Source organism: Urocampus carinirostris, chromosome 8 (assembly GCF_059441175.1).
Source record: "Urocampus carinirostris isolate Australia breed hairy pipefish chromosome 8, RoL_Ucar_1.0, whole genome shotgun sequence".
Classification (NCBI taxonomy): Eukaryota; Metazoa; Chordata; class Actinopteri; order Syngnathiformes; family Syngnathidae; genus Urocampus; species Urocampus carinirostris.
Window position 1 is genome coordinate 42,006,651 of NC_142356.1, and position 12,796 is coordinate 42,019,446.

Genomic DNA, 12,796 nt, shown 5'->3' on the forward strand with positions numbered 1-12,796 from the left:
GTTCCTGGTTTTTGTTAATAAATAGCATCCTTTTTTGAGCACACCTGCCTCCATTCCAGCTTCTATGCATTTAGGTCCACCTCTGCAAACGGGATACAAAATCCCCTTGAGGCATGGCCATCCTTACAAGCGGAATTTTTAAAATCTGCTTTAATTTTAATCCGGCATCTCCTCCATTCTCTGCATCCACCTACTCTCTCCATCGTACCAGCTAAAGTCAGGGCACACCAAAGGTAAATCAAATTAGTTTTTTTTTTACATGTAGGTTTGTATTTACTTATTGTGTCCTTTAATCTCATATACAGCTAAATCACACATATACAGTACACAGGATATACCATTTGGTTATTTTAATGCTTTTATCCGGGGTACAATGTGTTTATAACACATCAACTTATTAACATAGGTTCCTATCCCCCGCTATACAGCAATCTCACTTTTGCGGTCCCCCCCCAAAGATAGATCCTAGGGGTCTTCGGTACATTGTTTCAAGATCAACATACAAGCTCATAGGAGATTCGTTGACAATGCGTTGACCTCTACGGCAAAGCGACGGACAATGGCTACATCAAGAAATGCGAGCGTAAACACACTAAAACGCTCACCTCCGAGAATCTGGCCCTGTCTGCCCCCACTAAGTTTGTCTGCTGAGAGTCCATCTATGCTCTGTTTCAACCTCCCCATTCTTGCCCTTGTGCACTGACCCTGAGCGGATGAGTAGCCTGCCTGCACTAATGCTGGGCTGTCGCGTCAAACGCTGAGAAAAACTTTACTAGCGGACAGCCGAGATGAGGCGGGGAGGGACAGAAGGGAATGAAGAAGGCCCAGGAAAAAAAATTCTGTTTTTGGGGCAGGGTTCTACAACTTTTTTGAAGTTGAGGGCTACATGTTTGTTACTGGAAAACAAAATGGCCCAGTGTCGCCGGGTATTGTACTATTGTTGGGGCCGTGGATTGTTAAAGTGCCAGGGAGCCAAAAAGGAGTGCCAAAGAACTGCATGGCTGCATGCAGCTCCAAAGTCGCTGTTACTAAATAACAGGTGTTTATCAATTTTGTTGGTATTTATTAGGTGTGACTTAACATAAAACCTAGCTAAAGACACTCTCAGAGACCTGAAGTACAACAGTGTAAATGTTCCCAAAATTTGGTTAAGCCGTTTTGGAGCCTATAAACCACATATGAACACACACACACACACACACACACACACACACATACTTCAGGATCTATTAGGTAGGTAGGTAAGTAGGTAGGTAGGTACATAGCTAGGTTTAGATTAGCACAAACGTCTACCAGTTTAACATCGTCACACTAATTATATATATACATATAAGTAAATAACTCACTTTTTAAAGTCAAAATGAGATTATCTTTGCCTTATTCATCTTACCATTAAAAAGCTGCCCAAGTCAGTCAAACAAATTATATTGCAGAAAACAAAACAAACAGCATTTCTGCCTAACTTATGATTTTGACTGAGAAATGTTTCTCTTGAAATAGGCATTTTTTTTTTAAATTCATCAAAATTACTTGGTGTCATAGTTTGTTGCCTTCAGTACCTCCATCTTTTTACAAGAAATGGCGCATTGCCCTACCTCCAGTTTCCCTCTCCACTCCCTGGTCCAGGTGCTCCAAATCATCATCAGCCACACTGTCCTATAAATACTCCGGTCTCTCACTCTGTTGCTGTTTGGTCTTAGTACTCACCTCAATATATTCCCTCACCAAGAAGACAAGCTTCTCATCCCAAGACTTTCTTCTCAAGGTATTCTCTTGAAGATATTCCTTAAATATTCTTCTCAAGAGTTTTACCCCTCAAGACAACCTCCCTAAGTTTCTCGCCCAAGATTCCCACCCCTCGGCAGTCCTGCTCTCTCTTTTCAAGAAGTGGGTCTCACTTTGCTGTTAAAAAAATTCTGCCTGTTTGGGTTTTATCGTGTCCTGCATTTGGGTCTGTCTGACAGTATGTGACATGTAAAAAATAATTCTTCCTCCCATTCACTAAAGAAATGAAATAATTTCTTCCTTTTTACCTCCATGTTTATGTGTGTAGGGAACCAGTTGTGTCTCCTTTACAACGCTCAAGGTCAAAGTTGCGATTGTCCTGCACATTAGAATCCCCTCTGTCCCATATTATGTCAGACCCTTTATATAAGCCAAATCTGCTAATTTTATTTTCTTTACGTTTTTAAATATTTTATATACTCTTTGTTTTGAATTAACATAGTTGTAAACACAGTATAAAAAATGGCAACACCATTAAATCCCTGATAGTACGGGCCCGTGATATGGTCATCGAGTTGGCAACCCTTGACTTTGGGAATTATCTTATCAATATGCCGAATAATGCTTTTCTATTCTATTCTATTTATCATGTTATTACTATGTCATTGCTACTTGATGATTATGTTATTACTGGGTTTTAATTATCAGAAGTTCAGAAGGTTTCAAATAGGCTCAGTCAACCACTAAAACATTTGTCTTGTAAAAGGGCACTGAACAATACATACATATATATCTATATACATATATATATGGGGCGGCAGTAGCTCAGGAGGTAGAGCGATCGTTTTAGGATTAAGGGATCCCAGTTCGAATTCTAGCTTGTCCGTGTTACATGTCGAAGTGTCCTTGGGTAAGACATTGAACCCCCAATTACCCCCAATAAGCAGGTTAGCGCCTTACATGGCTGCACAGATCATGGCCGCTATTGGGAAATGTGAAGCACAATGTAAAGCGCTTTGGGAAGTCATTGACTTGAAAAGCGCTATATGAACGCAGATCATTTCATAAATATATATATATATATATATATATATATATATATATATATATATATATATATATATATATATTATAAGTTTACTTTTAAAATTTAAAATACATTTGGAAAAGTTGATCATGTATTTTAAAGCACTGATCATGTCATTTCTTTCTCATGCAGTTAAGCTAGTTTAGCATTTCATGTGCCTTCTTGGTATTTCTCGATAATTGGAAGTTTCGTTTCTGTGGGTAACATGTTTTGCTTCTAAAAAACAACGCCGGACATTAGGTTGAATAGACCAAAGAAATTGGGTTTGTCTCTTATGGACCCAGGCTTGGGTTATTTTAAACTCACCTGTTTTTAGAGTGTACATTGAATGTTTTTATACAGCACTTTCAGTTGCAATTTGTTGTCTGAAAAGTGCTCTTTAGATAAATTCAGATTTACTTTCTACATATTAAGTTGATGAGTGAAGTAAAGCCCACTAGAGAATTGCCACGTTATGAAAATGAAAAAAAGAAAATGAGCTATGCAAGGGTGAAACACTTTCACAATACAGTATACCAGGGGTCGGGAACCTATGGCTCGCGAGCCATATATGGCTCTTTTTATGAGTATCTGTGGCTCAGAGACAAACTTGATTGCATGCAAAATTTCTCCATCTTGTTCAAAACTTGAGATGTTTATCCTATTCAGGTACCCGCAAAGCCAAACCAAAGCTGAATGCAAAGGTAACACTTCGCAGTATATATAGGGCACGTTTTTCTCTACGATTTACAGTCAAGGTGTCACACAAAAAAAGGGGGTAAAAAAACTCGTTTTGGCTGTACAACGCTAAAGAATCCTTTATATAAAAGGTCACTATATAATCTGTGTTCAGTGTTCAGATACCTTATGATGAATCCACAGAACTGTAAATACGCCAAAACACCGGAAGAGAACTTAGTCATTGTATTGGGTGAGTGGGAGGGATGGGTGGAGCTATGCAAAAAGTGCAAGCACTCCCTCCCATCTCTCGCCCTACGCCGTCTGCGCCAAAAGTGAGCTCATCAGGCTCCCTATTTGCAGAATGTTGTGACGTTTTTACACAATAACTGTTTGCATCTGGTTTTGAAACCAATATGTATAAAAAAAGGGTCAAAAGGAGTTTAACCGATCTTGAGTAATTGCAAGAAAGAGACAAGTTTAAAGTGGTATGTTTGTTGATTTTGAGACAGGTGCTCTGGCATTATTCTCTTTTCATAATTTTTATCAAATCATCAAAAATAAATGTGCTGAAGACTAAGCTTTTGTCTCGGGCGCGGGTTTAGCAATTTAGTAAATTTGTCTCATAATATATGGTGTGGCTCTTTCCCAAAATAAAATTAATATTTTTTGCTTTTATGGCTCTTTGAGTCAAAAAGGTTCCCGACCCCTGCAGTATACCAACACTGCACCAAAACCTGCAGCAGTCATGTCAACCTCCACCGAGGTCTCGAGTCTGAAGGCACTTAGTGAACTAATGCATCTTATTCCAAACACGTGAGTGTGTGAATGTGTGCATGCATAAGCAGAAATGGAAATGCTTCCTCTATTGCCGAGCAGGTACAATTCCTCTGCGGTTTGGGATGACCAAAGAAAAGGCAATTCCCAGATATCCCAAATTCCCACCTCTATGATTCCCTTCATTACCAGCGGGACTGCCGAAGCCTTGTCCGAGCGCTCCCTGGTCTGCTCCTAATTAACAAGCGCTTCCCCCGACGTCCCCAAACGGAGACGAGCTTTTATTCGGTTACTCTATCCTGCCATCTTTCTAACAGTCCATTCCTTCAGCCACGTCTCTGCGGAGAAGGAAAGCGTTGAGCTCTTTATAGACATTAAAACACTTTTCTAGTTGGCAGCCCTCGGCGTGGCTCAAGTAGACTTTATGAGGATTACAGTATTTGGCATATGAATTACTTTATTTCTTCATCTAATACATGGATTAAAAGCGTGCACTGGGGGTTTAGGAACGATTGAGAAACATGACAGGGAAAGGTTTTCGCACGTATATAGCCATTTAATAGTGTTTGCACAACTAAATTGTCCTCTGTCACATGCGACACAACGCAGTTCATATGGCAGTGGACTATCTCTTAAATGGATTAGAAAAGCAGAGACTGTTCATGCGCATTGGAATCGAGCAATGTGACTTCCACATTTGCATCGTATCTGTTGTAGTGCCTCACAAATAGTAGCGTTCTACTAGGTCCCATGATTATCGTAAACCAATGAATAATTACATGAAAAGTTGAGACGCGCTTGTATCCAATTTTCCGGCACAACGCTGTTTGTGCAAATAATCAAACCTGGTTTATCTGATTTGGATGATGGATGGATGGGAATATTTTACAGAAAAATACATACATGCATTCAGTACTTTCAACATACGTAAGAATGCATTATGTACACTAAAAAGTAGAAAAACAATACTAGGAACAAGTGGATGAAAAGATAAAAGAAGAATATGAATAGGAGAGTGGAAGGGGAAGGAGAAGATGAAAAAGAGGAAAAGAAAAAAATGCTAAAACAAGAGGAAGAGGATGAAGAAAAGGAAGCAGAGGAGGATGAAGCAAAAGAAAGAGAAAATAAAGATGAAAAAGATGAAGCAGCAGAACAAAATGAAGAGGAAAATGAAGAACATAAAGAGACAGAAGAAGAAAAAGGAACAAAAAATGTAAAAGAAAGATGAGGAAAGGGAAAAATTAGAGGATGAGGTAAAATATGAATAAGAGAAAGAAGCATAGGGAAGCATAGTAGGAGGTTGCAGAATGAAAAGAAATGCATGATAAAAAAAGAAAAGCAAAATAGAGGAGGAGGAAGAAAGGAAGAGGAAAAAGAAAAAGAGGAATGAGTCAATTAAGAGGAAGATTAAGAAAAGGAAAGCAAGAAGAAGATGAAAGGGTAAAAAGGATAAACAGAGGGAAAAGGGGTAAGTTAATAATAAACAAGAGAAAGAAAAGTAAAAATGAGAGAAAAAGGGAGGAATAGTAAGAAGAAACAGCAGAAGAAAAAGAAAAGCAAGATGAAAAGGAAGAAGTGAAACAAGAGGATGAAAAAGAAAAGGATGAATATGAATAGAAAAAAGAGGATGAAGAAGGGGGAACAAGAGTAAGAAGAGGAAGAGAAGAAATTAAAAAGAAGAGGTACAAAGTGAAAACCTCGAGGAAGAAGAAATAGAAATATAGGACGAAGAAGTGAATTAACAAGAGAACAAAAAGAAAAACAAGGGGGAGACAAGGAAGAAGTGGAAAAAGAACAAGGGGGAAAAGTGGAAAAAGTGAAAAAAGGGGGGATAAAAGAGAATCAGCAAGAGAGAGAAGATAAAAACTAGAGGAAGAGATACAAGAATAGGAAACAGTGGAAATAGAGGACAAAGATAAGGAGGAAGAATAAGGAGAAATAAGAATAGCAGGATGAGGAAGAAAAGCCCCGAAAATAAGGACAGCAAAGAAGAAGAGGAGAAAGAGGAAAGAGAAGAAGAAAGAAAAGGTGAACGAGGAAGAAAAAAAGAAGAAGAGGTGGAGATAAACAATCTATTAGAGCAAAGAAAAATCCATAAGAAAAAAGAAAAATCCATAAGAAAAAACAACACGTCTTTCTTACCTGGGACCAGCGAATAGGATTGTGGGCCGGCCACGCTAGCTCCTAGCTCCGCCCCTGTGCCAGGATTGGCCAAACTGTTTTTCATCTCGTCCAGCCCACCGGCCAGCGACGCCATTGAAGAGTAATCGGATGTCTGGACACAAACAAGGAGCTTATTGTTAATATTATGATTTTTTTTTTCAGAAAAATATCAGAATGTACTTTTTTCATTTTCAGATAAATGGTCACCATCATCCCTCATCATTATTTTACAAAAACCTTACCATAAGAATTGTTTTTAGCTCATTATCACAACACAGTTAAATAGCTACTGTTAATTAACTAAATGCGCAGTGACTCTTTTACCACCCATGAATTCCTTTGAGCACGCCAAACTGCAAGTTTGAGAGCGCGCTTGTGCCCGCTGACCTATTAAACACGTCTGCGCTCGTAAGCACACAGCGCAACGTAACACAACACAACCACTGGACTGTGACTTGCCAAATAAGAGCTTACCCTGCACACACCTGCCCATTCATTCTCGCCTTCCCTTAAGACTTCGCGCACATTTTAAGCTTCCTTTCTTAATGACTCCTAGCTTACCTTCCCGGGGTATTTATAGATCACACCTGTACAGTATTCCCCGGAAATTTTACAGTTTTAATGTTTTATTGATTGATTGTAAGTTTTTCCAATTACAAGTTTTCAATAAACAGGAAAAGATAATGGCTAAAAAAAAAAAGAAGAAAAAATGAGAGCTTATCTTAGTCCCATCCGCTTGACTGTTTAAAGACTTTTTCTTATGATATATTTATTGTATATACGTACACATGTTATATATATATATATATATATATATATATATATATATATATATATATATATATATATAAAACAGCACGGCGGCGCAGTGGTTAGCACATATGCGGCACAGTTCTGAGGTCATGAGATCGAACCTTCCTGTGTGGGGTTTGCATGTTCTCTTCGTGCTTGCGTGGGTTCCCTCAGGGCACTCCGTTTTCCTCCCACATTCCAAAAACATGCATGTCAGGTTAATTGGCCGGTCCAAATTGATTGTCTCTGTGTGCCCTGCGACTGGCTAGCAACCAGTTCAGGGTGTCCCCTGCCCACAGCCCGAAGATAGCTAGGACTGGCTCCAGCACCCCTGTGACCCTACTGAGGATAAGCGGTGCAGATAATGAATAAATAATGAATTCGTACATACCGGAGCCATATCCCCCTAGTGGAAGGTGGCTAGAGTCAAGAACACGTTCATATTTTTGACTCTTTCTTGGTGATTGATACAGAGGAGGGGATATCCAGCCCCCTCGTTCGACCCAACAGATGTGTTGCAACAGCTCGTTGGGAGTCATTAGGTGACCCCCGAATTCCAACCCCTAATGTGAAGCGCCAAGCAGGGAGGCAATGGGTACCAATTTTGTAAGTCTGTTGTAAGTCCTAGGTAAAATCACGCAAACATTGTGCACCTATGTGACTTTCCACAAGCATGGACTTATATATTATATATATAATTATGGATACAATATAGCATTTTTACTGTGGGAATATAAAATAAAAAGATAAAGAATTCACATAAGGTTTTTCAGCAAGTAAGCCAGAGTTTGCGTGTCTTGTTCGTCTCTTCAAGTCCCACAGTGTTTTGCAGCAAAAAAATTCCTTTATGAGGGAAGCTGCACATTAATCATAATATAAGTTCCAAACACTACTTAAGCACTAGCTCCAAACCTAAATTCACTTTAAAACCATTATTTCAAGATCCTAATACAAGGTCTTAGTTTTAACCCCTAGCTGGAAACCTTAAATCTGCTTTTAAACCGAAACCTGGGTTTGAAACACAAGCCAGAAACCCCAAAATTGATTGGAAGATGTAATATGAAACACTAAATACATTTGAATACTAGTTTTAGCCAGGCGGAAACTCTATATCCAATTTAATAGCCTAATATGAGCCCAAAACCCTAAATTTGCTTCAAGATCTTAATGTAAGGTCCAAACCCTATTTTTAAACCCTAGCTAGAAACCATAAATTTGCTAGAAACCATAAATTCGTTTCAAAATCCTAATATAAGGTCAAAACCTAAGTTTTGGACCCAAGCCAGAAACCCTAAAGTTGTTTAAAACCATAGAGTGAGGCAAAAACCTCAAATTTGCTCCAAAAACCTGATACAATGTCCTAATCATAGTTTTAAACCCTACCCTTTATTCTACTTTAAAACCCTAGGATTTAAAGTTTTAAACCCCAGCCGGCGACTCTAAATTCAGTTTAAAACCGTAGTATGTGTCAGAAACCCTAAATTCGCTTCACGTTCTCAGTATTAGGTAGAAACCCTACTTTTAAACCCATGCTGGAAAACCCTTAATGCACTTTTTTTTTCATTTTAGTATCTAACCAAAACATGCAATCCACCCCTCCCAATTCCACCCTTGTCCTTTTCCTCACTTGGCTGCCGTCAGACTTATTATAATGTTGTCTAATGAGTCCATGTATCCATGTAGATGTGTTGGGGGGGTGCACAGGCATCGGCAGAGAAAAAAGGGGGACTGCCACGGTAATTGGCCATGATGAAGTTTGGCCAGTAGGGTGACAGGCCTGCTAAGGAAGATGGATCATTCTCATTCGCCGCGTAAATGTTGTCAATTCTGACGCTCATACGCTCATCAAAGAGGAAGGATGCAGCTGGGGGCCAGGGTGGGTGGAGGATATTTACGAGGGCGACCCATTTGAGGGTTGATACGAATGTATTTTGGGCTCGGGTGGTGGACGTTAGGACAAGTGACTTTCAGCACCTTGGAGAGATAGAGAGATCAATTTTGGGGAGAACTCATTAAATACTGTACATAAAGGCCAGGTTGCTTTTCAAACAAACCATTATAAATAAACAAATAGACATATGTTTTCCTTTAGTTTTGTATTATTTTTTCTCATGCTGGGGATTTTTAGTTTTTCTGTGCCTGAATTTAGGTTTCAGATCAGGGGATGTTGTAATTGTGACCTTTGCAATTCTTTGAGACATTTTGTAAATAAATATGACTTGACTTGTATTGAAGAATCACAAATTCCATGCAATGTGGCTTAGATTTTAGAGTCACAAAAAAACAGCTCAATTTTGTGGCGCAGGTAGATTTTGGTCAATTTAAGTCAAGTCAAGTCACGATTATTTGTATATCCCTTAATCACAAGGAGTCTCAAAGGGCTGCACACACCACCGTTTATTGTAAAGTACAAACTATTATTACACCATCTGATGTAAAACCTACCTGAGGGCAAAGAAAAATTCAAAAACCTCAGCATAAGGAAAATGAAGAAACCTTGACCGGGATGACCAGGCTGCAATGATGTTGCATTAACAAACACTAACATTTAAAATAAAATATAAAAAAAATTAAAGTATAATATAAAAAGTGCCAAAGAAACCTCAGATCTTATCATTCAACGATTACCGGCCCGTTGCACTGACTCCTATCATAATGAAGTGCTTTGAGAGACTGGTTAAAGAGCACATCACCTCCAGTCTCCCCTCCTCATTCGACCCCTTTCAGTTTGCCTACAGGACAAACCGCTCCACCAGGGATGCCATCTCCTCTGCGCTTCACCTGAGCCTGACACATCTAGAGGAGAAGAACACCCATGTGCGGATGCTGTTCCTGGACTTCAGTTCAGCATTCAACACCATCATCCCACAACATCTGGTAGACAAAATGAGACTCCTGGGTTTCAACACCCCCCTGCGGAACTGGCTGCTGGACTTCCTCTATGACAGACCCCAATCAGTGCGGATAGGTCAGAACAGTTCAGATGTCATCTACCTCAGCACGGGCTCCCCCCAAGGCTGCGTCCTAAGCCCCTTGCTGTTCACCTTGATGACACACGACTGCGTCCCTAGGTCCGCCACAAACCACATCGTGAAGTATGCTGACGACACAACAGTGGTGGGCCTCATCAGGGACGACAACGACCTGGCCTACAGAGAGGAGGTGGAGCAGTTGGTGGGCTGGTGCAGGGACAACAGCCTGGTCCTGAATGCTGACAAAACTAAAGAGATCATTGTCGACTTTAGGAAAAACCAGCCCAACCATGCCCCACTTTGCATCAACAACAAGGCTGTGGAGGTTGTCAGCAGTATCAAGTTCCTAGGGGTGCACATTACAAACAAACTCACCTGGTCCGTGAACACTGCATCACTGGTTAAGAGGGCACAGCAGCGCCTGTACTTCCTGCGGAGGATGAGGAGAGCCCACCTTCCCCCACCCTCCCTCATCACATTCTACAGGGGCACCATAGAGAGTATCCTGACCAGCTGTATCTCTGTGTGGTGTGGAGGCTGCAGCGCTACCGACTGGGGTAGTGTGAGGAGGGTAACGAGGACAGCAGAGAAAATAATCGGGACTACACTTCCCTCCATTCAGGACATTGGCCAGAAGCGCTGCCTATCCCATGCTAAGAACATTACCGGGGACCCCTCTCACCCCCATCATGGACTGTTCACTCTGCTAGCCTCTGGGAAGAGGTACTGCAGTGTGCGGTGCAGGACCACCAGGCTCCGCAATAGTCTAGTCCCCCTGGCCATTAGACTGTTAAATGGTCAATCTAACATATAGTTAACTTAATTCTAAACGGCTGCTAATCTGATTTTTTGCACTACTGGCAGTTTTTTTTTATAGCTTGCCACTCCTTGCACATTGCTCTCTGCACTATTGTAATTACAGCGTTATTGTTACAGTGTTAATGTTACTGTGTACCTGACTTGTTAACCTGACTGCCCATTTTGCACATCTGGTTAACTACTCTTCTTGCACTATCAGCACTATGGTAAAATACTATACGTAGCCATAATACAATACAACTTTATTTATATCTGTACATTCAAGGAAACTGTGGGGGTCAGATGCATCGACATTTCGTTCTGTATACACGTGTACTAGAATGACAATAAAGTAGATCTGAATCTGAATCTGAATCTGAAAAAAATGAAAAGGATGACAAAATAGACAAGAGAACAGTAGTAAATAAAAAATTAGCTGAAGAGCCGTAAGCCGCTGCATCCATGCACGCCGCCATATTTAAGTGTTCGAATCTTAACTATTAGAATTGTGCAGTAACCGTTTTTGTTAGACTGGTACCGATGTGAATACTGGACTTCTCAATACAAAGTACTTTGGATATCTAAAAAACAAACATTCAAACAAGGACATAATTAAGCAAATTTTCTAATAATTTTGATAAATTAATGTTAATTTCCACATTTTTTCTTCTTATTTTCTTGAATAAAATATATATATATATATATATATATATATATATATATATATATATATATATATATATTGTTTTTTTCCAAAACAGAGTGTTGAAAAAAAAAAATTCACTCTTGTATTTATAAGTGTCAAATTCCACTCATGACAAAAGGTAGACCTGATTATAGTGTCACAAAAGCAGGTCTGATTTGTTAGTGCAATCAGATTTTGGTTGATTTAAGCAACGGGTATGGTTAATTACCACTCTTTTGTCAGATTGATGCTAATGTGAATCTGAGAAATTAAAATTTAGTTCCTACAATCCGTTTTCCATTTTCTTTACTGAAATGATATTTGTAGAACACGGGGTATTAAAAAAGTGACCCGTGAAAAATTCATCCCATGATTAGAAGGCTGAGATGATTATAGTCATAAACAACAGGCTTATTTTCTGACATGGTTACATTTTGGTTGATTTAAGTGACGAGTTTAATTCTTTCATGTTAAAAATGCTAGAAACCACTTTTTTTGTCGTACCGATACTGTTGTGAGTAATCAACAAATTACTTTAATAGCTACAAACTTGCAAATAAATATGAGAATAAAACAATTTCCTAAAACTTTTGTGAAATTAACATTTACTAAATGTATTTCTTTCATTTATCAAATAAAGAAAAATTTTTATGGCACTCATGGTATTTAAAAAATGAATTCTTGTCTTGTATTCAAAATTTTCATTCACGACAAAAAAATGATTATATACCAGGTCTAATTTGTGGCAGAGTTGTATTTTGGTCAGTTTAAGCGACTTGTTTAATTCTGAGAAATTAGAAATGTTTGATACCACTTTTGTTGGACTCTGGTGTGAGTACTCAGCAGAGTACTTTTAATACCTAAGTACAAAAAAATACATATCAGAACAAAGTAAAATTCCTAAAAAATCAAAAAGATTAATATTCATTTTCTACTCTTTCATTTTACCAATTTTTAAAACCTTTTATAGAACACAGAGTATTAAAAAAAGAAAAAAACCTTGAGCTTTGCATTTTAAAGTCACAAAGAGTCAAAAGGAAAAAAGCAGGTCTAATTTGTGAAACAATTTTAGCCTAAATCCATTACAATAGTGACATCTGCTGCCGAGACATATTTAGTTACTGAATGTTGTGGTAGATT

General features: G+C 38.9%; 1 protein-coding gene across 3 annotated transcripts in view; it reads right to left on the minus strand.

Annotated features, from left to right (window-relative positions):
- Window positions 1-12,796, minus strand: part of pax5 (paired box 5) — an 88,080-nt gene that overhangs the window by 14,707 nt on the left and 60,577 nt on the right. For all 3 annotated transcript variants that reach the window (XM_088342747.1, XM_088342749.1, XM_088342748.1), the window contains one exon: window positions 6,389-6,521. In XM_088342747.1, the coding sequence (XP_088198873.1) occupies window positions 6,389-6,521 (133 nt within the window). The remainder of the gene's footprint in view (window positions 1-6,388; window positions 6,522-12,796) is intronic.